General features: G+C 54.2%; 2 protein-coding genes across 4 annotated transcripts; both read right to left on the bottom strand.

The window, feature by feature from the left end:
- Positions 1 to 8,394: 8,394 nt before the first annotated feature.
- Positions 8,395 to 11,009, bottom strand: RNF225 (ring finger protein 225). Its single transcript, XM_009195532.4, has one exon. The coding sequence runs from the start codon at positions 9,780 to 9,782 to the stop codon at positions 8,766 to 8,768; it is 1,017 nt and encodes a 338-aa protein (XP_009193796.2). The 5' UTR covers positions 9,783 to 11,009; the 3' UTR covers positions 8,395 to 8,765.
- Positions 11,010 to 11,125: 116 nt separating this feature from the next.
- On the bottom strand, positions 11,126 to 19,203 carry RPS5 (ribosomal protein S5). 3 transcript variants are annotated; one of them, XM_031659353.1, is made up of 6 exons: positions 19,180 to 19,203; positions 17,863 to 17,971; positions 12,773 to 12,982; positions 12,471 to 12,599; positions 11,339 to 11,437; positions 11,126 to 11,248 (listed from the first exon to the last, which is right to left on the bottom strand). In XM_031659353.1, exons 2-6 carry the CDS (start codon positions 17,968 to 17,970, stop codon positions 11,180 to 11,182), a joined length of 615 nt encoding a protein of 204 aa, XP_031515213.1. In that variant the 5' UTR covers position 17,971; positions 19,180 to 19,203; the 3' UTR covers positions 11,126 to 11,179. The 3 variants fall into 3 exon arrangements, with proteins under 3 accessions (XP_031515213.1, XP_021787205.2, XP_031515214.1); XM_021931513.2 differs by lacking the exon at positions 19,180 to 19,203 and adding an exon at positions 18,765 to 18,882; XM_031659354.1 differs by lacking the exon at positions 19,180 to 19,203 and adding an exon at positions 18,605 to 18,626.
- Positions 19,204 to 23,192: the final 3,989 nt, after the last annotated feature.

Below are 23,192 nucleotides of genomic sequence, written 5' to 3'. Positions count from 1 at the left end.
GGAGAACTTCGCACTAGGTGCTGGGTCAGATCACTGGTATCATCACTCTCCCCAGCCAAAACTCTAGTTTTTTTCCTCTGCTCTTTCCATGTTCCCCTTGGAAGTCGCTGTTGGTCGTGGCACTGAGGCCCAGATCATGCCACCTCCTCTAACAAGTGACTGAGTGGACACTCCAGTCTACCCAAGGGCCACGAGTGGCCAAGATCGGGGCTCAGAAGTCTCTGAATCTTCGCAGCAGGTCATGTCCAGCTCGGTCACTTCCTGTAAGATTCCAGGCACTGCATGCACTGACATGGGTGCGTGTGGGGCCACCGGGTCCTGCCCGGGAGCCTTCCCTGGATGTTCATTTTGTGCAGTTCTGTGTTTGTCTTGGAGTAAGGATTATTCTCACTTGCTGGGGCATGGTGTTTTGGCCTCTCCTGGGCTGGACTCTGAAAAACTCATCCTCCATAGGTCTGATGGCTTCTACATTCCCACCAGCAGGTGGACCACATGAACTGAAAACTAGTTGTGGCAGAGGGACCCTGAAGAGATCTACCCCTGGTGAATGCCCCCAGGTGTGGGCTGTTCTCACCTGGTGCCCAGCCTGTGCCCTCGCAGGTCTTGGTGCCTCCTGTCAGCTCCCCAATTCCAGTTTTCTGGCCATGCCCCCACTCTGTCCCCTTCTCTCAGTGTCTAGCTGTGCAATGTTTGCCTCTCCTTAACATGTCCTCAGCTGACCCCATACATATCCTCAGATAGTCCTTGCAACCCTGTTCCTCAATGACTCCTGTGTATTCTCTCCAGTGGAGACGCAGGTGGGACACCCCCAAGCTCATGGTACATGCCTGTCATCAGTACCCCTGGACTGCCATGGTGGGTCAGTCTGCCCTAGGCTGGACTGACCAACCTGTTCATTCCCCCACAGGATTGCCCTTTACAGTTCATGAGTTCCCCCAACTGGAGTGCAGACAAGAGCACTGACTGATGGACCAGGTAGACTTGAAACCAGGAATAACACAAAAGTTATCAGAGGCTCAGCCATGGAGATTGCAGGCTGGGGATGGAAGTATCCCTGGAGTTGAGCTGTTCTCACACCTAGTACCTGAGTTATACCCCTGGTGTCTGGGTACCAAGGTCACTAGCCTTGCCACTTTTCTATGTTCCTGATCCCCTACTAAACAGTCCACCTTTTTGCCTACTTCCCCTGACGCGTGTACCCTGTCCCCCACTTGTCCCCTCTTTCTGCCTAATTTGAAGACATGGGTCATCCCATAACCTGTCCTGGGCTAATATATATCCTCGAATTGTTCTTGAAAATCTGTTCCTGGCCGGGCGTGGCCCAGCACTTTGGGAGGCTGAAGCAGGTGGATCATGAGGTCAGGAGATCGAGACCATCCTGGCTAACGCGGTGAAACGTCTCTACTAAAAATACAAAAAATTAGCCAGGCATGGTAGCGGGCGCCTGTAGTCCCAGCTACTTGGGAGGCTGAGGCAGAAGAATGGCGTGAACCTGGGAAGCGGAGCTTGCAGTGAGCCGAGATGGCTCCACTGCACTCCAGCCTGGGCAACAGAGTGATACTCCATCTCAAAAAAAGGAAAATCTGTTCTCTGTGAGATGGGCCTGATCTCTCCCATGGGTGGAGCAGAGGAGTAGAGGGTCCAGGGGGCCTGAGTCTCCCATAGGCTGTTTGCCCTGAGTCATAAAGCCAGTGGGAGGCAGTGCTACAGTTCGATTCCAGGAAGTCTCAGGCCCAAGCTCTTACTCTTAACCAGTTACCTTTCCTGGGCTTAACAACTCATTATGTTTTTCCTGGCACTGCTTCATTGGACCTCACTTTAGTTTCACTTTTTTTTTGAGATGGAGTCTGGCTCTGTCACCCAGGCTGGAGTGCAGTGGCGTGATCTCACTGTAACCTCCACCTCCCGGGTTCAAGGGATTCTTCTGCCTCAGCCTCACAAGTAGCTGGGACGACAAGCACATGCCACCACACCCGGCTAATTTTTGTATTTTTAGTACAGTCAGGGTTTCATCATTTTGGCCAGGATGGTCTCTATCTCCTGACCTCATGATCCGCCTGCCTCGGCCTCCCAAAGTGCTGGGATTACAGGCGTGAGCTACCACATCTGGCCTATTTGTTAACATTTTAAAATGAATATTAGTACATTATTAACTAAACCCGTATGTATTGTACATTATGTGGGTTTTCACAAATGCATAAACTCATGTATCCACGATTACAATATGGCACAAAATACTTTTACTGCCCAAAAAAAAAATTACTTGTGCTACCATTCATTCCTCCCTTCCTCCCTCCCACTGAGCCCCCCCTGGCAGTCACTGCTTTACTGTCTCTATAGCTTTACTTTTTCCAGAATGTCATAAACTTGTAATCATACAGTATGTAGCTTTTTCAGTCTGGTTTCTGTCACTTACCAATATGCATTTCAGACTTCTCCATGCCTTTTCATAGCTTGGTAGCCAAGTTAATTTTATTGCTGAATGATATTCTATTGTGCAGATGTAACAGAGATTAGCCATTTATGTATTGAAGGACATCTGGGTTGATTCAAGTTTTGAGCAATTATGAATAAAGCTGCTATAATAATTTATGTGGTTTTTGCATGGACGTAAGTTCTCATTTGTGCAAATACCCAGGAGTGTGACTGCCGTATCATATGGTAAGACTACATTTAACTTTTTGTAAGAAACTGCCAAAGTGGCTATACACCATTTTGCCTTTCTACCAGCAGTAAATGAGAGTTCCCATTGCCTCACAACCTTGCTAGCATATGGTGCTGTCAGTGTTTTGCATTGTAGCCATTCTAATAGGTGTATAGTAGTATCTCATTATTGTTTCAACTTGCAATTCCCTAATGGCTTATGATGTGGAGCATATTTTCATATGCCTATTTGCCATCTATGTATTTTTCTTAGGTGAGGGGTCTATTCAGATCTATTGGTTTTTTGGTTTTTTTGTTTTTCTGAGACACAGTTTCCTCCTTGTTGCCCAGGCTGGAGTGCAATGGTGCGATCTTGGCTCGCTGCAACCTCTTGTCTCCCGAGTTCAAGCGATTCTCCTGCCTCAGCCTCCCGAGGAGCTGGGATTACAGGCATGTGCCACCACACCCGGCTAATTTTGTATTTTTAGTACAGATGGGGTTTCTCCATGTTGGTCAGGCTGGTCTCGAACTCCTGACCTCAGGTGATCTGCCCACCTCAGCCTCCCAAAGTGGTGGGATTACAGGCGTGAGCCACCACGCCCGGCCTTGAATTGTACACTCTAAATGGGCAAATGATATGGTATGTAAATTATTTTTCAAAAAAGCTGTAATTTTTTGAAAGCACAAGTAGATATCTGGGAGATTCTTTGAAGAAGTCCAGTACTTAATGTGAAGTTTTCCACAAGGATAAAAATGAAAGCATCCATCCCCCTGGTGGGAGGCCAGAGGCCACAGGTAGCTTGTGGCCCCTCTTAGGCACTTCTCCTATCACCCTCTGCTCCTTCTGCAGCGGCTGACAGAACAGAGTAAACCCCAACCTAGGGCGAGACTCCCAGCTTTGCCACGCCAAGCCGGGCCCCAGGGGAGTCAGTGCGAACCCTAGTCTCCCTGGGATGAGAAGACCTCAGCACTAACCAGGTTTGCGGGTGGGTGTGGGGTTAGGGTGGGTCAGCTATGTGATCCAATCAACCTATGTTCGAATTTGACTGCACTAAAAAAACAAAACAAAACAAAACAAACACCTTTTTTTTTTTTTTGATTTTTTTTTTTTTTTTTTGAGACGGAGTCTCGCTCTGTCGCCCAGGCTGGAGTGCAGTGGCGCCATTTCGGCTCACTGAAGCCTCCGCCTCCCGGGTTCAAGCGATTCTCCTGCCTCAGCCTCCCGAGTAGTTGGGACTACAGGCGCAGGCCACCACGTCCGGCTAAAAAGAAAAAAAAAAATTTTTTTTTTTTTAGGAGTCTCACTATATAGGATCCTCACGTTATCCTGTTTGGATCTGCGTTAAAATATATTCATAACTATATGATCTGTACTCACAGCCACCGCCCCCCAACAACTTAAGCCCGCGAGACTGTGCCACAGACCCGCCCCGGCGTGGCGTGGGGACAAAACACGTGAGGGCGCTCGAGGGGCCTGGCTCTCTCGCTTGCTGCTCACCTAAAACCCCGCAGACTCCTGTCCCCCATCTTGGGGTCCCGCAACCTCGAGTCTCACAACCTTGGGCGCCACAGCCCCGCTCTGCGCGCCGCGGCCTTTCCTCCCGCCAACGCCATCCGAGTGTTGGTGCTGACTGTTCTCACCGCTAGCTCCCAGAGTTCCCCGCGGCCCCGGCACCTGTCGCATTCTCCGGCGCAACGTGGTCGTCATGGCAACGCCGGCCTCGGGTCCCTGATTGGCCGTCCAGTCTGGCGCGCCTTCCCTGCCTCACCTAACCGGGCTGCGGTGTGGAGGCGACGATGGAGGAGCAGCGCAGGCGGGATGAGTTGTTATGGCGACCAGAGTCCCGCCTCTCCAACCCTACATAGCGCCTCCGATTGGTCCGCGCTTCCCCGAAGGCCTCTCCGCGTTCTGGGCGGGGCCAGCCCGGGGCATGACGGGGGAGAAGGCAGGGTGGTGACTCTAAGGGCGAAGGAGAGAACTGCAGCTGTGATCTTGGGAAGGAGGGAAACACAAAGATGCCAGCACGTGCGGTTGAGGTGAGAAGGGATCTTGCAGAACGCTTCCAGGACCCAGGTTCGAATGCAACCCCTGCCCAGCTGGTCAGCCTCAGTTTCCCCATCTGTCAATCTGGACAGTGATCCTCCCAGCGTCCGGCGAAGCCCCGCTCTTGGCCCTTGGTCCCTCGGCCTGATCACAAGAGGGTGTCGCGACGGCCGGGGATGGGTCTGGCGTGGGCAGGGACCTCTCCGACCCTCATTGAGGAAAGAGTGGCGGAACCCGAAAACCAGGCCCTGACGTCCCTCCTGCAGGGTGGGTAGGAGAGCTGGACGGCAGGATTTGGGAAGGGCTTGGGGAGCAGGAGACCCCTGAGCGTGGCGGGGGAGGCAATGCTAGCAGAACCATGACTCGGTTGGCTCAGCCCCCTGGCTGGACCTCGTCTGCTCCCTGAGGTTGGTCCTTGCTCCGCACACTGGTGCGGCCTGTTACACAGAAGGCGCTCAGTAAACACTTGTGGATGAAGGGAAAAGAGGATTTATTGTCCTTCATTTACAGAAAAGAGAATCAAATGCTGTCCCGTGCTGGGCCCTCTGGCACCGGGCTTCACAAACACCCAGGCCTGCCAGTAGGAGCAAGTCTGGGGCCGAAGTGCTAAGGGGCAGGGTGTACATTAGTGATGGGGTGGTCAGAGAGAGGCTAGAAGGGCACAACTCCAGCTCTGAAGAAGAGAAAGAGGAGATTGGCTGAGGCCGGGCAAGGGTGGGAGGCATCCCCTTGGGTGGTTTCAGGCAGCCCCTTTGTTTGAAGGCAGTGTGGGTAGGCAGGCAGACACTGGGCACTAAGGTAGTAATCAGCAGACCAGATGCTCGACAACCCCTAGGCTCAGTTATCAGCCTCAATTTATTGCAAGAGAGAATGAGGCCCCTGGCTCCAAGCTGATAGAGTGCAGAAGCCACAAAAGCCCCTGGGAGCGAGCTGGTTAAGACAGAGAGTGGGGCCAGCCCTACCCAATACCCTCAGCCCCACCCCTGGCCTCCCCAGGTCCTCCTGTATTTGTGCAGGCTATGCCACCGGCCTCAATGCCAACTCCTGAGCATCCTTTAGGACATAGCTGCCTCCTCTAGACAGCCTTCCTGGACCACCCTCAGGCAGAGAGCATCCTCTCTCCCTCTTCTGTGCAACACCAGGCAAGGGCCCCTTTCTGACACCCTGCTTGGCCCGTCTGGGTCAGATCTACTATTGCACACCCCCACTCTCCTAGGTTGGGTGGGAGAGGGAAGCAATGAGGAGGATCTCTGAGACCCTATGGTAGGCAGAATAATGGCCTCCAAAGATATCCCCGTCCGAATCCCTGGAACTTGTGAATCTTTTACCTGACACCACAGAATGGACTTTGCAGGTGTGATTAAATTAATGATCATGAGATGGGGAGACTATCTTGGATTATCGGGGTAGGTGCCATGTGCTCATAGTGTCCTTTATAAGTGAAAGAGGGAGGCAGGAGGGTCAGAGAGATTTGAAGATGCTGCACTGCTGGCTTTGAAGGAGCCAGGAGCTAAGGAATGCAGCCCTAGAAGCTGGAAAAACTAATGAAGTGGATTATCTCTTAGAGCCTCCAGAAAGAACTAGCCCTATGGGCACGTCCACTTTAGCCCAGGGAAACTGATTGTGGACTTCTGGACTGCAGAACTGCAAGATAGTAAGTGTGTGTTTAGCCAGGCATGGTGGCCTGTGCCTGTAATCCCAGCACTTTGGGAGGCGAGGTGGGTAGATTACTTGAGACCAGGAGTTCAAGACCAGCCTGGCCAACATGGTGAAACCCCGTCTCTATTACAAATACAAAAAGTCGGGCATGGTGGCAGGCGCCTGTAATATCAGCTAATTGGGAGACTGAGGCAGGAGAATCGTTTGAACCCAGGAGGCAGAGGTTGCAGTGAACCGAGGTTGCGCCACTGCACTCCAGCCTGGGCTACAGAGCGAGACTCTGTCTCAGAAAAAAATTAATTAATTAATTAATTAATTAAGGCTGGCCGCGGTGGCTCAGGCCTGTAATCCCAGCACTTTGGGAGGGCGAGGTGGGCAAATCACAAGGTCGGGAGTTTGAGACCAGCCTGACCAACATGGTGAAACACTGTCTCTACTAAAAATACAAAAATTAGCCCAGCATGGTGGCGGGCGCCTCTAATCCCAGCTACTTGGGAGGCTAAGGCAGAAGAATTGCTTGAACCTGGGAGGCAGAGGTTGCAGTGAGCCGAGATCACACTGCACTCCAGCTCAGGCGACAGAGCGAGACTCTGTTTCAAAAATAAATAAATAAATAAGTAAACGCATGTCCTAAATAATTAAGTTGGGGGTATTTTGTCACAGCAGCCAGAGAAAATGAATAGACCACCAACTCTGCTGCTGTCTGACCAGGTTTCTTCCCTATGAGGCTGGGCTGTGGCTGCCCAGTGACTCAGTACACTGGTCCCAGCCCCTGTGGGTGACATCGGCATGTGGGTGTGGGCAAGAACTGGTCTGGGAAGACACACTATGGACTCCCTAGTATTCCTCCTCTGGTTCCCACCTGGAAGCAGCAGCTTACACCAGAGCTAGCTCTAGACAGTCCTGGGCCCAGGGTGCATTCCCAGGTTGCCTGGGTCATCTGCAATTCTGACACTCCCTTGTTTGGCACCTACTGTATGCTGGTATACTGATGCTGAGAACACACGTAAACAAATCAAACAGGAGCCTCCAGCCACGTAGAAGTCATATTTCTCTTTGGAACATGCTGGGTGCCCATTCCCAAAACACAGCACTCCATCCCAGAGTGAGGTGAGGCAGGATGCGGGGGTGCAGGGCCTGGGAGGAAACAGAAGCCCCAGGTTCAGTCTGCACAGAGGATAGCTGCCATCTTCCCCCATAACTAACCCAGGAAGGCTTCTGGGAGGAAGAGGACAGGAGCCCATACACCACCTTCCCTGCAGGCTGCTGTCTATCGGGAAGGCTCAGGGTTCACCTTGAGGCACAAGAAAGGAGGCTGAGCAGGACAGATGGAGCCCTGGAGGAAGAACTGCAGTAACTGGCACCAAGATACTAATCGGGGGTGATGGGGACTCTGGTGGCCAGGGAAAGGGACTAGGATGCCTCTGGCTAACCAAGGAGGTCCAGGACTCCCACCCCCACCATTGTCTGCCTCTGTGTGACCCCTGGGGTGACCTTGGCCTCTCTGAGCCATGATGAGCTCAGCTGCACCACAGCATATTGGGAGGAACCTAGAAGCCACGACCCAGGGGGAAGTGGAGGCTCCCAGAGCAGTTTGGGACTTAGGATTGCGGCGGGTGCCAGTCTTTAAGACTCAAGTTCCTCCCCAGCCCTGGCCAGGACACCCTGCTCCTTCAAGTCTGAGCCCCAGCCCCAACCAAGTGTGCAGGATGGCAGCTCTACACCCAGGATCAGCATGTAGACAGCTGGAGCCCACCCAGGCCCAGCCTGCAGGCAGTAGAAAACAAACTCCACAGATGGACGGAGAGGTGGGACATCCCCTGCAATGGGCCAGTTGGGGAGGCGCCATAACCAGGGAATAATAGCCGCAGCAGCTCTGCCCTCCAAAGATGGCTGCCACCTGTGGCCAGTCCGAAGGATGAGTGCTTCGGCCTCCGGTGCTGGTAAGGACGCTCCCCCGGCACTCTGTGGTGAGGATGAATGGGGGTACTCCCAGCAGGACCCGTTCAGGGATCCGTGTGGGGCTGCCCCTGGCTGGGCACCTGCATGGATGTCAGTCGGGGGTGTCCACAGCTGGACTCCTACAAGGGATGAGGATCAGGGATGCTTCCACCTGCACCCCCACGGAGTAGGGGTTCCGGAGCAGGAGCAAGCCCTAGCAGGACCCTTATGGAGGTCAGGTCAGGGCACCCTCCGCTGTACAGCCACAAGAATGGGGGCCAGGGGTGTTCCCAGAGGATCCCTGTGGGATGACTGCAGTGTCTGCTCCTTGAGAGGGTCCAGCCCCACAATGACAATGCCAACGATGCTTGCCCCAGGCCCCAGCCTGGAGAAACAGGTAAGTGCTGTGTGCCCTGCTAAAGGCCCCAGATAACACGGAGGTGCCAGGCCTGGCGGCAGGACTGCAGTGCTGGCGCTCTTACTGTGGGCCCCACGGCCTCCTCGCACCCCGTGGCCACGGGGCCCAGCCAGGGCCAGCCTCTGTGCCCCACGTGCCGTCCGATCGCCTGTCCAGCGTCCCCTTGTTCTCCGCCGGATCCTCGGGGCCTGCCTGGGGCTCCAGCGCATCTTCTGCAGTTCCTGGCAGTGTCGTGTCTAGGTCAGGGCCCGTGGGGCGCGGCGTCCAGGCGGGGGTCCAGGGCACCCCCGGCGTGGGCCTCGGCGGGAACCAAGAGAAGCCTGGCGCTGGGGCGAGCGCCACGAGCTGGGGCCGCGCGGGGCCGGAGGAGGTGGCGTGCGGGATGAGGAAGAAGATGTAGACGCCCGAGACCACGAGGCCCGCGGCCACCAGCACGGCCAGCGCCACGGCCGCGTTGAAGACCCAGGCCGGGCTGGCCAGCGACAGGCGGCGCGACAGCGGGCGGCCCAGGCGCAGAGGCGGCGGGGGCGGCGGGGCGCGGGCCTTGCGCGGCCCAGGCGGGGGCGGCGGCGGCCGCAGGTAGAGGAGGCCGCGGCGCCGGTCGAAGCGCACGGAGCCCTGGCGAGAGGGCGGCGCGCGCGCGTCGCGGGGCAGGAGACCGGACTGCGTGGGCAACGCGGGGAGTCCGCGGCGGGGGGCCAGGCGCGTGGGTGCGCGGCACACTGGACAGGCCACCGCGTTGCCGCCGCCCGCCGTGGCCAACGACAGGCGCGCCAGGCACTCGAGACAGAAGACGTGGCCGCAGTCCAGGCGCTTGGGCAGCTTGAACACGCCGTCGAAAGACGACACGCAGATGAGGCACTCCACCGGGGAGGCGGGGGACAGGATGGGGCTGGAGCCTGGGCTGCCGTCCCCCTCCTCCTCCTCCTCCTCCTCCTGGTCCTCCCCTCTGCTTGGGGAGCTGGGACCCGAGCCCTGGGGGGCCCGGGAATGGCGGAGCCAGAACGGCCGAGGGCAGGGCATCGGGACGGACCTGCGAGGAGAGGAGGTCAGGCAGGGAAGAAGGTGGTGGAGCATGGAGCGGGTTCTGAGCCCACCAGGGAATCCAGGGAAGACTGAGGACTGTACTTTAGAGAGGATCCCCCAGTACAGAGCAGGACCATCCCGAGAAGGGTATAGTTACGTCCAGGAGCAGGGGAGATGGGGAGGCCCGAGGCAGAGACTGGGGATAGGAATGGACCCACAGGGGACCAGTTCCTGAATTGGAAATGTAGACAAGTTGAACACGGAGATGGTGAGGACTCCAGACAGGGATGGAAAAGACCTAACCCAGAGAGGAGCAGAGATATGCAGCCCTCAGGAGCTCGGGGGAGAGAACCTGGAGGACCATACAACACCCCAGTGGAAGCGACATTGACACCTAGGCTGGGAAACGAACTCTGCTGAGAAAGGAGCCAAGCACAGGAGCCAGGGGGCACCCACAGAGCAATGACAGACCCCAGCCGGCCTGTGGGACCCTTCCTACCTGTGGACGCCTCCTCCCTCTGGCCAGTGGCGTGTCCCTGCCTGTTCTGACCGTTTCCGGCCTACCTGCAGCTGGGCTCAAAAGTACCCTCCCAGGGGGAGGGTGCTCATCTGGGGCCACCCCTCCAGGTCCCAGGTACCCGCTGGACCCGTTTGACTGCCTGCCCCGCCCCCTGGGCCAGCGCCACGAGGATGAACACCAAGCCTGCTTTGGCCAGATGATGGGGGCTGTGGAAGGGTGGGCTTGGGCCCACCCCACCCCACCCTTCAGAACCTGATGAGTCTTCTACCAGAGTCACCAGCCTGTGGCCCTGGGTGGGTCCCGACCTGTCCCCAGCAGCCTGATGACACTGCATGGACACTGGCGGAAGGGAACCCGTACAGCCCACGGAAACCGGGCGTACAGGCCTGGGCTGCAGCCACAACCAGTGTGGCCGGGGAGGTAACCAGGAGTGCAACCTAGCCAGGGTGAAACCAGCCCACACTCCAAGAGGAGGGCAAAGCTAGAGATCTGAAATCAAGTGGCCCCAACAGCTGAACTTCCCTGCTCTCCCCAGGGCTACTTCAAGGTGACAAGCCTCTCAGGATGGTCTTGTGACTACCCAGACCTCACAGGCACCCAAGCCACCCACCCACCCAGACCACAGCAACATCTCACACGCCACGCCCTCAGAAGTTATGGACAACCCCATCTCATTTCCAATACCTGCTGGGACACTCCAGGCAGCCTGGCCTGCTTCCGGTGCCCCACCTGCTAGCCCTGGGGTGCCACGGTTCTGAGTCAGCAATGCTTCCAGGTCCCCACAGGCAAACAGGTCAGGAAGGTGAGCAGCTCCCAAGGCCACCAGGACTATGCCACCCACACCACCCCCAACGAAGACAGACAACGGCAGAGGTGGGTGGGGCTGCCCCAAAGGGCAGACAGGTTTATTGGGCAGCAGCCGGGAAAATCAGCGGTTGGACTTGGCCACACGCTCCAGCTCGTCCTTCTTCTTAATGGCATAGGAGTTGGAGGAGCCCTGCAAGGAGACAGACAGTCAGCTCTGAGTTCTGAAGGACCCCCACAAACGCCGAACTTAAGACCCCCCAACCAGAGTGCCCTCACCCACCTTGGCAGCATTGATGAGCTCATCTGCCAGGCACTCAGCAATGGTCTTAATGTTCCTGAAGGCAGCCTCACGAGCGCCTGTGCACAGCAGCCAGATGGCCTAGGGAGAGAGCAGGGGTCAGGCAAAAAGGACAGACTGCGGTCCTCCCAGCACCGTGGGCCCACCCCCAAGAGATGCTGTCAGCCATGTCACCCATAGGTCCACTGAGACAAGAGGTAAGGGGAGGTGACATCATGCCAGATTTGCAATCAGACAGAGGGTCACAAGAGCAAGTGTCCAGACACACACACACAGGCTGAAGTTGCATCCCCAATGACAGGAGATTGAGATCCGTCTCAACAGCAAACTGCTAGATGGCCAGGCGCGGTGGCTTGCGCCTGTAACACTTTGGGATGCTGAGGCAGGAAGATCACTTTGGCAGGGAGTTTGAGACCAGCCTGAGCAACGTGGTGAAAGCCCACCTCTACAAACAACAAGAAACCCAACGACAACAAAAAATGCGGCCAGGTGTGGTGGGGTGGCTCATGCCTGTAATCCTAGCACTTTGGGAGGCTGAGGGGACAGGATAATTTGAGACCAGGAGTTCAAGAACACCCTGAGCAACACAGACTCGATCTCAATTATTTCTTTAAAAAAAAAAAAAAAGAGGCAATATATTTGCTTTTAACTTGGACCCGATTGACAATGAGCCACTATAAAGGGCATTCTGGGCACAGATGCTAAATGCAACAATGACTGATTTGACTATTCTATTACTGTTAAATTCGTTCCTGGGGGTGACGATGCGAGTAGGTCATCTTTGTTAAGACACCTGCTGTGTTCAGGGGAAACACAATCGGAATATCTGCAACTGATTCTCAAACTATCCAAAAAAAAAAAAGAAAAAAGTACATATACACACACAGTGTAAAAATATACACCCAAAGGAAAGACCTCTGCGAAATGTGGTCCAGAAGACGACCCAGAGCCTGGATCTGCCCCTATGCAGGGTGGGAATCCAGGAAGGCTTCCTAGAGGAAGTGATGCTGCAGGTAAAACATGTAGGCAGAGACAAGCCTTCCCGCCCCAGGCAAGACCCCACCCACTCCCATGGCTGTGTCCACCTTGCCACGTGCGTAAGCCCCAGGCTCACCTGATTCACACGGCGCAGTGGGGACACGTCCACAGCCTGTCGTCTCACAGTCCCGGCACGTCCAATGCGGGTGGAGTCCTCCCGGGGACCACTGTTGATGATGGCGTTCACCAGGACCTGCAGAGGGTTCTAGAGAGAAGGGGGCTATGAGCCTGACATCCAGCCCCATGCATTCCTCCCCCTTCCTCACCCCTAAAACAAGAGTGACCACACCACACAGGGGATAAGCCTGGCATACACACCGTGGGGCTTTGGGATGTACTGAGGGCACAGCCTGCCCTCACCAGGCCACAGAGCCCTACCTCGCCTGTGAGCAGGTGTATGATCTCGAAGGCATGCTTGACGATGCGCACAGTCATCAGCTTCTTGCCGTTGTTGCGGCCGTGCATCATCATGGAGTTAGTGAGGCGCTCCACAATGGGACACTGAGCTTTGCGGAAGCGTTTGGCGGCATACCGCCCTGCACTGTGAGGCAGGTACTTGGCATACTTCTCCTTCACTGCTATGTAATCCTGGGGCAGCAGGGAACAGGAAATGAAGGGAAAATGGTCAGGAGCAGCATGGGTGTTGGCCAGACACCAGAGGAGAAATCGAGTACCCATTTCGGGTAGTCCAACAGCCGTCTGGGACCCTGGTATGCCTCCCCAGGGGACTTGGATATAATCCCCATCCACCATGAGGAAAAAAACCCTGAACAGGTGACTTTACCAAGTCGCTAAAAAGTACACTTTCTTTATAATCAAAGAGTGGGAATCTAAGGAGACTAGGTTTTGGACCAGATAATTGTTTGGGGGGCTATCCTGCACACTACAGGATGTTTAACGCCATCTGGTATGCCACAGGCAATCCCCCACCTTTTTTTTTTTTTTTTTTTGAGACAGAGTCTCGCACTATTACCCGGGCTGGTGTGCAGTGGCGCCATCTCAGCTTGCTGCAACCTCTGACTCCGAGGTTCAAACAATTCTCCTGCCTCAACCTCCAGAGTAGCTAGGATTACAGGCGCCTGCCACCATGCCCAGTTAGTTTTTTTTGTGTGTATTTTTAGTAGAGACAGGGTTTCACTACGTTGGCCAGGCTGGTCTTGAACTCCTGAACTCGTGATCCACCCGTCTCGGCCTCCCAAAGTGTTGGGATCACAGGCGTGAGCCACTGCGCCTGGCCTGTTCTTTCTTTTTTTTCCCCCCTTGACTGAGTCTTGCTGTTGCCCAGGCTGGAGTGCAGTGGCGCGATCTTGGCTCACTGCAACTTCTGCCTCCTGGGTTCAAGTGATTCTCCTGCCTCAGTCTCCTGAGTAGCTGGGATTACAGGCACACGCCACCAAGCCCAGCTAAATTTTTTGTACTTTTAATAGAGAAGCGGTTTCACTATTTCGAGCAAGCTGTTCTTGAACTCTTGACCTCAAGTGACCTGCCCGCCTTGGGCTCCCAAAGTGTTGAAATTACAGGCATGAGCCACGGTGCCTGGCACCATACCGGTCAGTTTTCACACCTAAAAATGTATCCAGACATTGCTAAGTGTCCCCTAAGACAGGGGACCGTAAGAGCTAGTTTTTTTGCTTTTCGTTTGTTTTTTGAGATGGAGTCTGTCTCCCAGGCTGGAGTGTAGTGGTACAATATTGGCTTACTGAAACCTCCGCCTCCCAGGTTCAAGCGATTCTCCTGCCTCACCTTCCCAAGTAGCTGGGACTATAGGTGCACGCCACCATGCCAGGCTAATTTTTGTATTTTTAGTAGAGACGGGGTTTCGACACATTGGCCAGGCTGGTCTTGAACTCTTGACCCCTGGTGATCTGCCCGCCTCAGCCTCCCAAACTGATGGGATTACAGGCATGAGCCACCGCACCTGGCTGAGAACTTTTCTGGTTTTTTGGTTTTTTTTTTTTTTTGAGACAGAGTCTCACTCTATCACCCAGGTTGGAGTGCAATGTCGCCATCTCAGCTCACTGCAACCTCCGCCTCCTGGGTTCAAGCAATTCTCCTGCCTCAGCCTCCCAAGTTGCTGGGATTACAGACATGCGTCACCATGCCCGGACCCGGTTTTTTTTTTTTTTTTTTTGAGACGGAGTCTCGCTCTGTCACCCAGGCTGGAGTGCAGTGGCCGGATCTCAGCTCACTGCAAGCTCCGCCTCCCGGGTTCATGCCATTCTCCTGCCTCAGCCTCCCGAGTAGCTGGGACTACAGGCGCCTGCCACCTCGCCCGGCTAAGTTTTTTTTGTATTTTTTAGTAGAGACAGGGTTTCACTGTGTTAGCCAGGATGGTCTCGATCTCCTGACCTCGTGATCCGCCCGTCCTGGCCTCCCAAAGTGCTGGGATTACAGGCTTGAGCCACCGCGCCCGGCCGACCCGGTTTTTTTTGAGATGGAGTTTCATTCTTGTTGGCCGGAATGGAGTGCAATGGCATGATTTCAGCTCACCCCAACCTCCACCTCCCAGGTTCAAGTGATTCACCTGCATCAGCCTTCAAGTAGCTGGGACAACAGGTGCGCACCACCATGCACGGCTAATTTTTATATTTTTAGTAGAGACAGGGTTTCACCATGTTGGCCAGGCTGATCTCAAACTCCTGACCTCAGCTGATCTGCCCACCTCGGCCTCCCGAGTGCTGGGATTACTGCGCCTGGCCCAGAACCACAGTTTTAAAACAATCATTTAACAAGCCTTCTTATACTTACATAGCCATCCCCCCAATAAAAATCTAGAAAAATGCCAAAAAATTAACCCTGTGTATGTACAGGGGAAGAGAGGAGCTATGTGTATTCAAAGAAGACTGCTGTTGATAGCTCCATTACAAAATGTACCCAAGGCCATTCTATCACTTGCCTCTTAGAATATATACAAACTACCTGTTTCTACAAATACAAAGAATGATGGGAAAAGAACACAAGACACTGAAACTCTCAGTACTATTTCATAGTGTGGCTGCAAGAAAAAAAACCTCACAGTCTGGTGAAGGGCATTCAGGCAGGGCTTTCATTATGCAGCAAAAAATTGCACACACCAAATTCCCCAGCAAGGGTTTGGCCCAACAGTGGAGCCTTGTACAGGTGTTTAAAATACAGTGAACTCCTGTTGATGTTTATTTCCCTAGCGGAACAGGCACCTAACAAATGTTTAGTAGATCAAGGAGTCTGAGGCCAGCCTGGCCAACATGGTGAAACCCTGTCTCTACTAAAAATACAAAAATTAGCTGGGCGTGGTGGCATGCACCTGTAGTTCCAGCTGGGGAGGCTGAGGCAGGAAAATCACCTGAACCTAGGAGGCAGAGGTTGCAGTGAGCCGAGATCATGCCACTGCACTCCAGCCTGGCTGAGAGAGGAAGACTCCATCTCAAAAAAAAAAAAAAAAAAAAAAGTAACAGAGACCCAACGTGGCCCACAAAGTCTAAAACACTTACTATCTGGGCCTATAATGAAAATGTTTGTGGGCTGGGCACGATGGCTCATGCCTATAACCCCAGTATGTTGGGAGGCTGAGGCAGGAAAGTCACTTGACCTCTGGGAGGCAGAGGTTGCTGTGAGCAGAGATCGCACCACTGCACTCCAGCCTGGGAGACAGAGTGAGACTCTTGTCTCACAAATAAATAAGGCCAGGCGTGGCGGCTCATGCCTATAATCCCAGCACTTTGGGAGGCTGAGGCGGGTCGATCACCTGAGGTCAGGAGTTCAAGACCAGCCTGGCTAACAGAAACCCCTCTCTAATAAAAATACAAAAATTAGGCCGGGCGCAGTGGCTCACGCCTGTAATCCCAGCACTTTGGGAGGCTGAGGCGGGCGGATCACCTGAGGTCAGGAGTTAAGAGATCAGCCTGACCAGTATGATGAAACCCCGTCTCTACTAAAAATACAAAAATTAGCTGGGCATGGTGGCATGTGCCTGTAATCCCAGCTACTCAGGACAGCAGAATTTTGTATTAAGTTTTGCAACTGTCAAGTGTGAGCTGTCTTACTTTGTTCCTACTCCATACAGTTTTACACATACTATTTTTCTCCCCTCCCCACCAAGGCAGGAGAATCGCGTGAACCCAGGAGGCAGAGGTTGCAGTGAGCCAAGACTGCACCACTGCACTCCAGCCTGGGCAACAAGAGTGAAACTGTCTCAAAAAAACAAAAAACTGGACATGGTGGCAGGCACCTGTAATCACAGCTACTCGGGAGGCTGAGGCAGGAGAATCACTTGAACCTGGGAGCCGGAGGCTGCAGTGAGCTGAGATTGTGCCACTGCACTCCAGACTGGGCGACAAGAACGAAATTCTGTCTCAATAAATAAATAAATAAATAAATAAATAAATGTATGTTTGTGGACCCCCTGAAATAACCCATGAAGGAAAGATCTACAAGATATTCAGAGTGAAAAACAAGGCTGAATTATCCATTAGGTAAGGTGTCTAAGTCCCCTGACATCTTTACAGACAACAAAAAAGTTTTCATTCTTTCTAAAACAAAAGGTAGCAGGTTTGGTGGCATGCACCTGTGGTCCCAGCTAGTTGGAGTCTAAGACAGGAGGATCCCCTGAGCCCAGGTGTATCGAGGCTGCAGTGAACTGTGATCATACCACTGCAGTCCTGGGTGTCAGACAGCAATCCTATCTCTGCAATCCTATCTCTGCAGCTGCAGCCTGGGTGTCAGACAGCAATCCTATCTCGAAAATAAAACTTTAATGATTAAAAAAAGAAAAAGAGGAGGAAAGTGAATAAAGTACAACCCAAATTATATTCATCTTTATACCAATGTAGTCACAAAATTTAATTTCAAATATTTTCTTTTAATGGAGGAAGGGCTCACAAAAGTGAAAGTTCCTAAGGCCCACAAAATTCTTAATGATGCCTTGGTGGGGAGGGGAGAAAAAGGGTATGTGTAAAACCGTATGGAGTAGGAACAAAGTAGGACAACTCACACTTCCCAATTGCAAAACTTAATACAAAGCAAGAAAGTGTGGTACTGGCGTAAGAACAGACATATAGACCAATGGAATACAACTGAGAGTCCATAATGAAACCCATACATCTACGGCCAGCTGATTTTTGACAAGTGGCCAAGGCCATTCAATTGGGGGAGAAAAAATCTCTTTAAGAGATGGTATTGGATAACCAGATATTCACATGCAGAAGAATGACACTGGATATTATGTATTTTACTACAAAAACAGTAACAAAAATACCATATGTGAGATGTGATGCTCCTTCTGGTGAAGGAGTCCTCTCCTGACAAAAGCTGTAGTCATCTCTGAACAGGACGTAAGAGCGGATGTGGCAGATGTGGTGGTCAAGGAATCCCTTCTTTACCTGTTATGACCTCTATTCTTGACTTAGTGGCACATCAACAAGTTTTGATGTGTTCCTTCCTGGAATAATCTCCGCCTCCAGCCAGGAAGGCCAATCACAAGTTCCCCTCACCTGTAGAGAAATGTCATTGATCTGCACATCATCGGTGCTCCACTTCCCAAAGAGCTTGATGTCTGGGGTCTCTGCCACAGCTGGTGCCGCTGTCTCCCACTCGGTCATCCTGGGACAGGGTGATGACAGGAAAAAAAGGTCAGAGCCCAGCTAGCATGGAGCAGAGGTGCACCCATCCCCAACTCTGAGGCTAGCCCCAGAGCTGATGAACTGGGGAGTCGCAAAGGACCAAGACAGGCTGTGAACGTGTTTTCAAGCACTAGAAAAATTACTCAGCTCTCAGCAAGAAGCATCTGTCTTTCACCTAGAACCCCTGGGCTCAAGACTTGGCAGCCCACCAGTCAACAGCTGCTGCATTGGGACCAAGGTATAACGGCTCAGCAGATGCCAAATGTCCTTACATTGCATCGGCTGTAATTCAAACCACAACCTCGCCATTCACATGGTCTTTGACCCAAGTTAACATTCTGCCTCGGACTGTTTCCTTGGCCGTGAGGTGGGACCGCTATATGACATCAAGGACCACGGTAGGTACTGCGTGGCACAATCAACCCACAGGTTTCGATTCTTGACCGACAGTATGAAGGTTCTGGGGGCTGCTATTAAGAAGGGAAAGTTACACACAGCAGAAGAGTGCACTGTGTGCCTAAGAAATAGAAATTTCCTCTCAGAGTACAACTGCATAGTCCAAACCAAAATCCCCAAGCCCCGCTATGGGGAAAAGGTAGAAGCAGCGAAGCACCAGGAAGAAGTGAAGAGTAACTGGTACCGCGCCCGTTTCTTCTACATTTTTTTTTCCAGAGACAGAAGTAAGACCTAATAAGAAAGGCCTAGGTCGCGGGGTACTATCCCGGAAAGACCATAAACCGTCCCTAGGATCCCCGGCCCCGCGGCGGTCTCACCTGAGAACACAGCCTGAGCGTCTCTGTCGCTCACGGAAGACCACGCGCCGCCCTGGCACAGACAGGAAAAGGCCGCCCGCCCCGGGCCAACGCTTTTAACTGGGAAGAAAACTTCCGGGTCAGCAGGGGCGACGCTTGCGTAAAAGGCCATCATGTTCCTAAGGACCAATCCGGAGGAAGGATGTAGAGGAACCTTTTGGACTAGAGGGAACGGGTGCAGCGCAAGCGCATGCGCAGTTGCAAAAGCGGCCCTAGAAGCGGGTCTGGCGGATGTTGGCTACCCCGTACTTGCCCTGTCTTGTGGGCGCCTGCAGAAGCGCAGAGATTTCCGTGAGGCCAACGCCGCCATGTCTAATAAGTAAAAAAGTCCGGCCCGCGCTCGCTTCTTTGTTCAGCTGCTGACCTTAAATCTCATCTGTCGCGGGAGTAGCCAGTTCAGTTCCCTCTGGCTCCTCTCCGCGGCGACAGCCGCCTCACAGGCACGCGCGTGCTGCGGACCTGGGTTGGCGGAGTGGGGCCCAGCGGTCACCGCCACTCCACAGGTCCGGGTTGCCGCGCGCATGCGCCTGCCCACACGCGGCCCCTCCCCTACCTCCCGACCTAGGAGCACCACGCTCGAGTCCTGGGTCCCAAGCCTTTGGCTGGGCCTTTTTCCCAGGGGGACCCTTCCTGTCATACCACGCTGGGTTCCCCCACAACCTCCGCGCCCTTCACGTCTGCTATGCAGTAATCGCGCCCGCGAAAGAGGGGAGACCGCCGGCACGAGGGCCCGGGGTTGCGGCGGCTGGAGCAGCGCTACCCGCTCGGGGTGGAGCACGGAGGTAGCCTACAGGCTACGCGCAGTGTCCGGGAGGAGGGGGTCGGCAGCTCGGGGGCCTTTCGTGTTTGTCCTTGCGTCCTCCACGGCCGGGGAGCCCGCGCGAGGGCTTGCAGCTCCCTGCCCTCAGTGCTCACGTCACGAAGCCCTCGTGTCTGCAGACCTGGCTCTCAGGGGTGCCTCCTGAACGGGCCGACCTCTCCGAGGGCCAGAAACATAGGTTTTTAGCCAAAGACTGAAAGGAGGGATGGAAGATTAAGCCATGAGATGAAGGAGATTATTCCCGCCAGCAAACAATCCGCTGCCCCCCCTCACTTCTGTCCCTTCCCCCAGCTGCCTCTGAACAGGTAGGCCCTCTGAACAGCTCAGCCCTGGCTGGGCAGATAGCGAACCCTCTCAGAGGGCCTGAGCTATTGCGTGGGATTGAGGACGTGGGTCTTCGACCCGGGGTCCTCATCCGTGCGTGGGGTTGGCACGGTAGTGAGCGCCCCAGCTCACTCTATTCACTTGGCCACCCTGGCAGCCAGTGTGGACAGTATGCCTGTCCGTGACTCCTTCATATCTCTCTGCCTGTCCCAGCTTGTTAGACCTAGTCTCATGAGCAGAACTGGGTTTCCAGAGGTAGCGACCACTGTTGACTGTATGTCTGCCTGCAGCACGCATAGACGTGGTCTTCACGAGGCCAGACTCCAGGACCACCTGGGGCCGCCCTCTGATGCCCACCTCTGCCTCCAAGGGGGTATCCCTCCAACTCGGGATCCCAAGGGCCCAGCCACTTGACCCAGGTCCCAGGGCTATGCCTGCCCTCTACTCCCACCTCTGAGGCATGCACATAGCAGATGCCCAGCAGCTGTGTTTCTTCACTGCCTGCCTGTAAAGGCTCTTCTTACCCCAATCCAGGGGCATTTCTGTCTGGCTGCTGAGGACTCCCTACAGTGGGCCCCTTGGACTATGGTCAGTTACAGCTCAGGAAAGGACACATGCCCTGAAGCTGGCCTGGTCAGGGGGTCAGCCTCTGGTGAGGGGCACGGCCAACTGCCACCACCCAATGGCCTTTACCCCTGCCCTCCATCCTGTACGGAGTAGCAGCCTCGGGGCTCTCACTGGGGTCTGCGTGGTTGCAGGAGGGGCTAGGTGGGCTCCTCCCTGGTCTTGAGTGAGGGGCATGGGGGAGTGCTGGTTGTAGGGAGGGTGGGAGCAAACAGGCAGCACTCATCAGGATAGGTTCAGCCCACCCCTCTGAACCTCTTTTCCCCTTCAGTGTGGAAAGGAGAATGCAATCTCAGGCAAGGTCAATGTGAACTCTGTGGCCTGGCCACCATGGTCACTTAATAATGGACATCTTTATAGACCTCATGAGAATGACCCACCATGCTGCAGAGGGCAGGTGCCCTCAGGTGTGGGGTGGTGAATACTACAGAGCCAAGACTCATGCACCCGCCTGCCAGGCCCAGGGTGGTCCTGCCTCCCCAGGTCCCCAAGGTGCTAGGGTAAGATGCAGAATATGACCTCACAGGTCTAGGGCTGCTGGTGCTGTGTTCTTCAGACTGGATGAGGACCCCAGGGACTCTGCAGAGATCTACCTCACTTCTGGTACATTGTGTCCATCCTGAGTGGCCCCAGACTGGAGTCCTCACTTCTGGGAAGGCACCCTCTGGGCCCTGCTGGGCCACCTGCCCACTCTCCAGGCAGTCACTTTGCCTGTCCACCCTACCAGCCACAGTCCTACTGTCAGCTGATCTTATGTCCTTGTGATGGCTCCTTTTTTTTTTGGAGACCAAGTCTTGCTCTGTCACCCAGGCTGGAGTGCAGTGACCCAATCTTGGCTCACTGCAAGCTCTGCCTCCCGGGGTCACGCCATTCTCCTGCCTCAGCCTCTTGAGTAGCTGGGACTGCAGGCACCCGCCACCACGCCCGGCTAATTTTTTTGTATTTTTAGTAGAGACGGGGTTTCACTGTGTTAGCCAGGATGGTCTCGATCTCCTGACCTCGTGATTCTCCCGCCTCGGCCTCCCAAAGTGCTGGGATTACAGGTGTGAGCCACCGCGCCTGGCCATGATGGCTCCTTAATGCCCTTACTGGCACTTTGGTTGTCTGTTGAAGTCACCAACCTGATTATCAACTCGTTTGGAGTGCGCTGGATTCAGTCCACCCAGTTGCCTGGCAGAGCCAAGCCTGGCCCTGCCATATCCCAAACCTGATCTTGTGCCCATGGTTGATCCTTCATGGGCTACTTTGGCCCAGCCACTGTCTGCTTCCATGGGATGCCCACCTATAATGGATTGAACGGCAGCCCCCAAAAAGATAAGTTCATGCCCTAATACCCAGACCCAGTGAATGTGACCTATTGGAAAAAAATCTTTGCAGATGAAAATTAGTCAAGGATTCCAAGACGAGAGCATCCTGGATTAGTGGGGTAGACCCTAAATCCAATGGCAAGTGTCCTTATAAGAGACAGAAGAGGGCTGGGCGCAGTGGATCACAAGGTCAGGAGATCGAGACCATCCTGGCTAACACGGTGAAACCCCATCTCTACTAAAAATACAAATTAGCTGGGCGTGGTGGCAGGTGCTTGTAGTCTCAGCTACTTGGGAGGCTGAGGCAAGAGAATCACTTGAACCTAGGAGGTGGAGGTTGCAGTGAGCCAAGATTGCACCACTTCAGTCCAGCCTGGGTGACAGAATGGGACTCCATCACACACACACACACACTCCATCACACACACACACACTCCATCACACACACACACTCTTAAGGAAATCTGGCCAAGTATTCCAGGATGCTTCAGCCACTGGGGTTTGCTTTCATGGCTCACCAACACCTTCTCCCCTCCTGGGAACTGCCAACTTCCATTTCTCCTCTGTTCTTCCAGATCCTACAACCAGGATTCTGTGTTGGGGAGCCAAGATGCCCTGCTGAAGCCTCCATCCCCTGAGGCTGCTTCGCAGTAAGCTGCCCGGGCCCTCAGAAGAGGCCTGAAATGGAGTAGAGGCCTTTTGCTGAGGACAGCATAGAGCCAAGAGGGGGACCTCTGTGGAGGGATGGCCACTAGCAGGACAACTCTCCAGGGTGCGGGGTCCTAGGCCTGCAAACATAGAATAAGCCCTAGCCCAGGAACCTGTGGGATTGGTAAAGTTGGACCCCTTGGGTGGGTGCCCCACTGGAGCTTCCTCTCCAGGTCCTTGCCTGATTCAGAGTCTTGTTCCTGAAATCGCTCCTGTGTGACCGTTGTCACAAGATGCTTCTCTGGTGCTGCCCCTGCAAGAACCCTGCAGGGTCACTTAGACAACAGGCTTGTGTAGAAGTGAAGAAAGCCGGCCGGGCGTGGTGGCTGAAGCCTATAATACCGGCACTTTGGGAGGCTGAGATGGGCGGATCACGAGGTCAGGAGATCGAGACCATCCTGGCTAACACGGTGAAACCCCGTCTCTACTAAAAAATACAAAAAACTAGCCGGGCGAGGTGGCGGGCGCCTGTAGTCCCAGCTACTCGGGAGGCTGAGGCAGGAGAATGGTGTAAACCCGGGAGGCGGAGCTTGCAGTGAGCTGAGATCCGGCCACTGTGCTCCAGCCTGGGCGACAGAGCGAGACTCCGTCTCAAAAAAAAAAAAA

This window comes from Papio anubis, chromosome 20 (genome assembly GCF_008728515.1).
Source record: "Papio anubis isolate 15944 chromosome 20, Panubis1.0, whole genome shotgun sequence".
Taxonomy (NCBI): Eukaryota; Metazoa; Chordata; class Mammalia; order Primates; family Cercopithecidae; genus Papio; species Papio anubis.
This window is presented reverse-complemented; position numbering and strand designations above follow the sequence as displayed.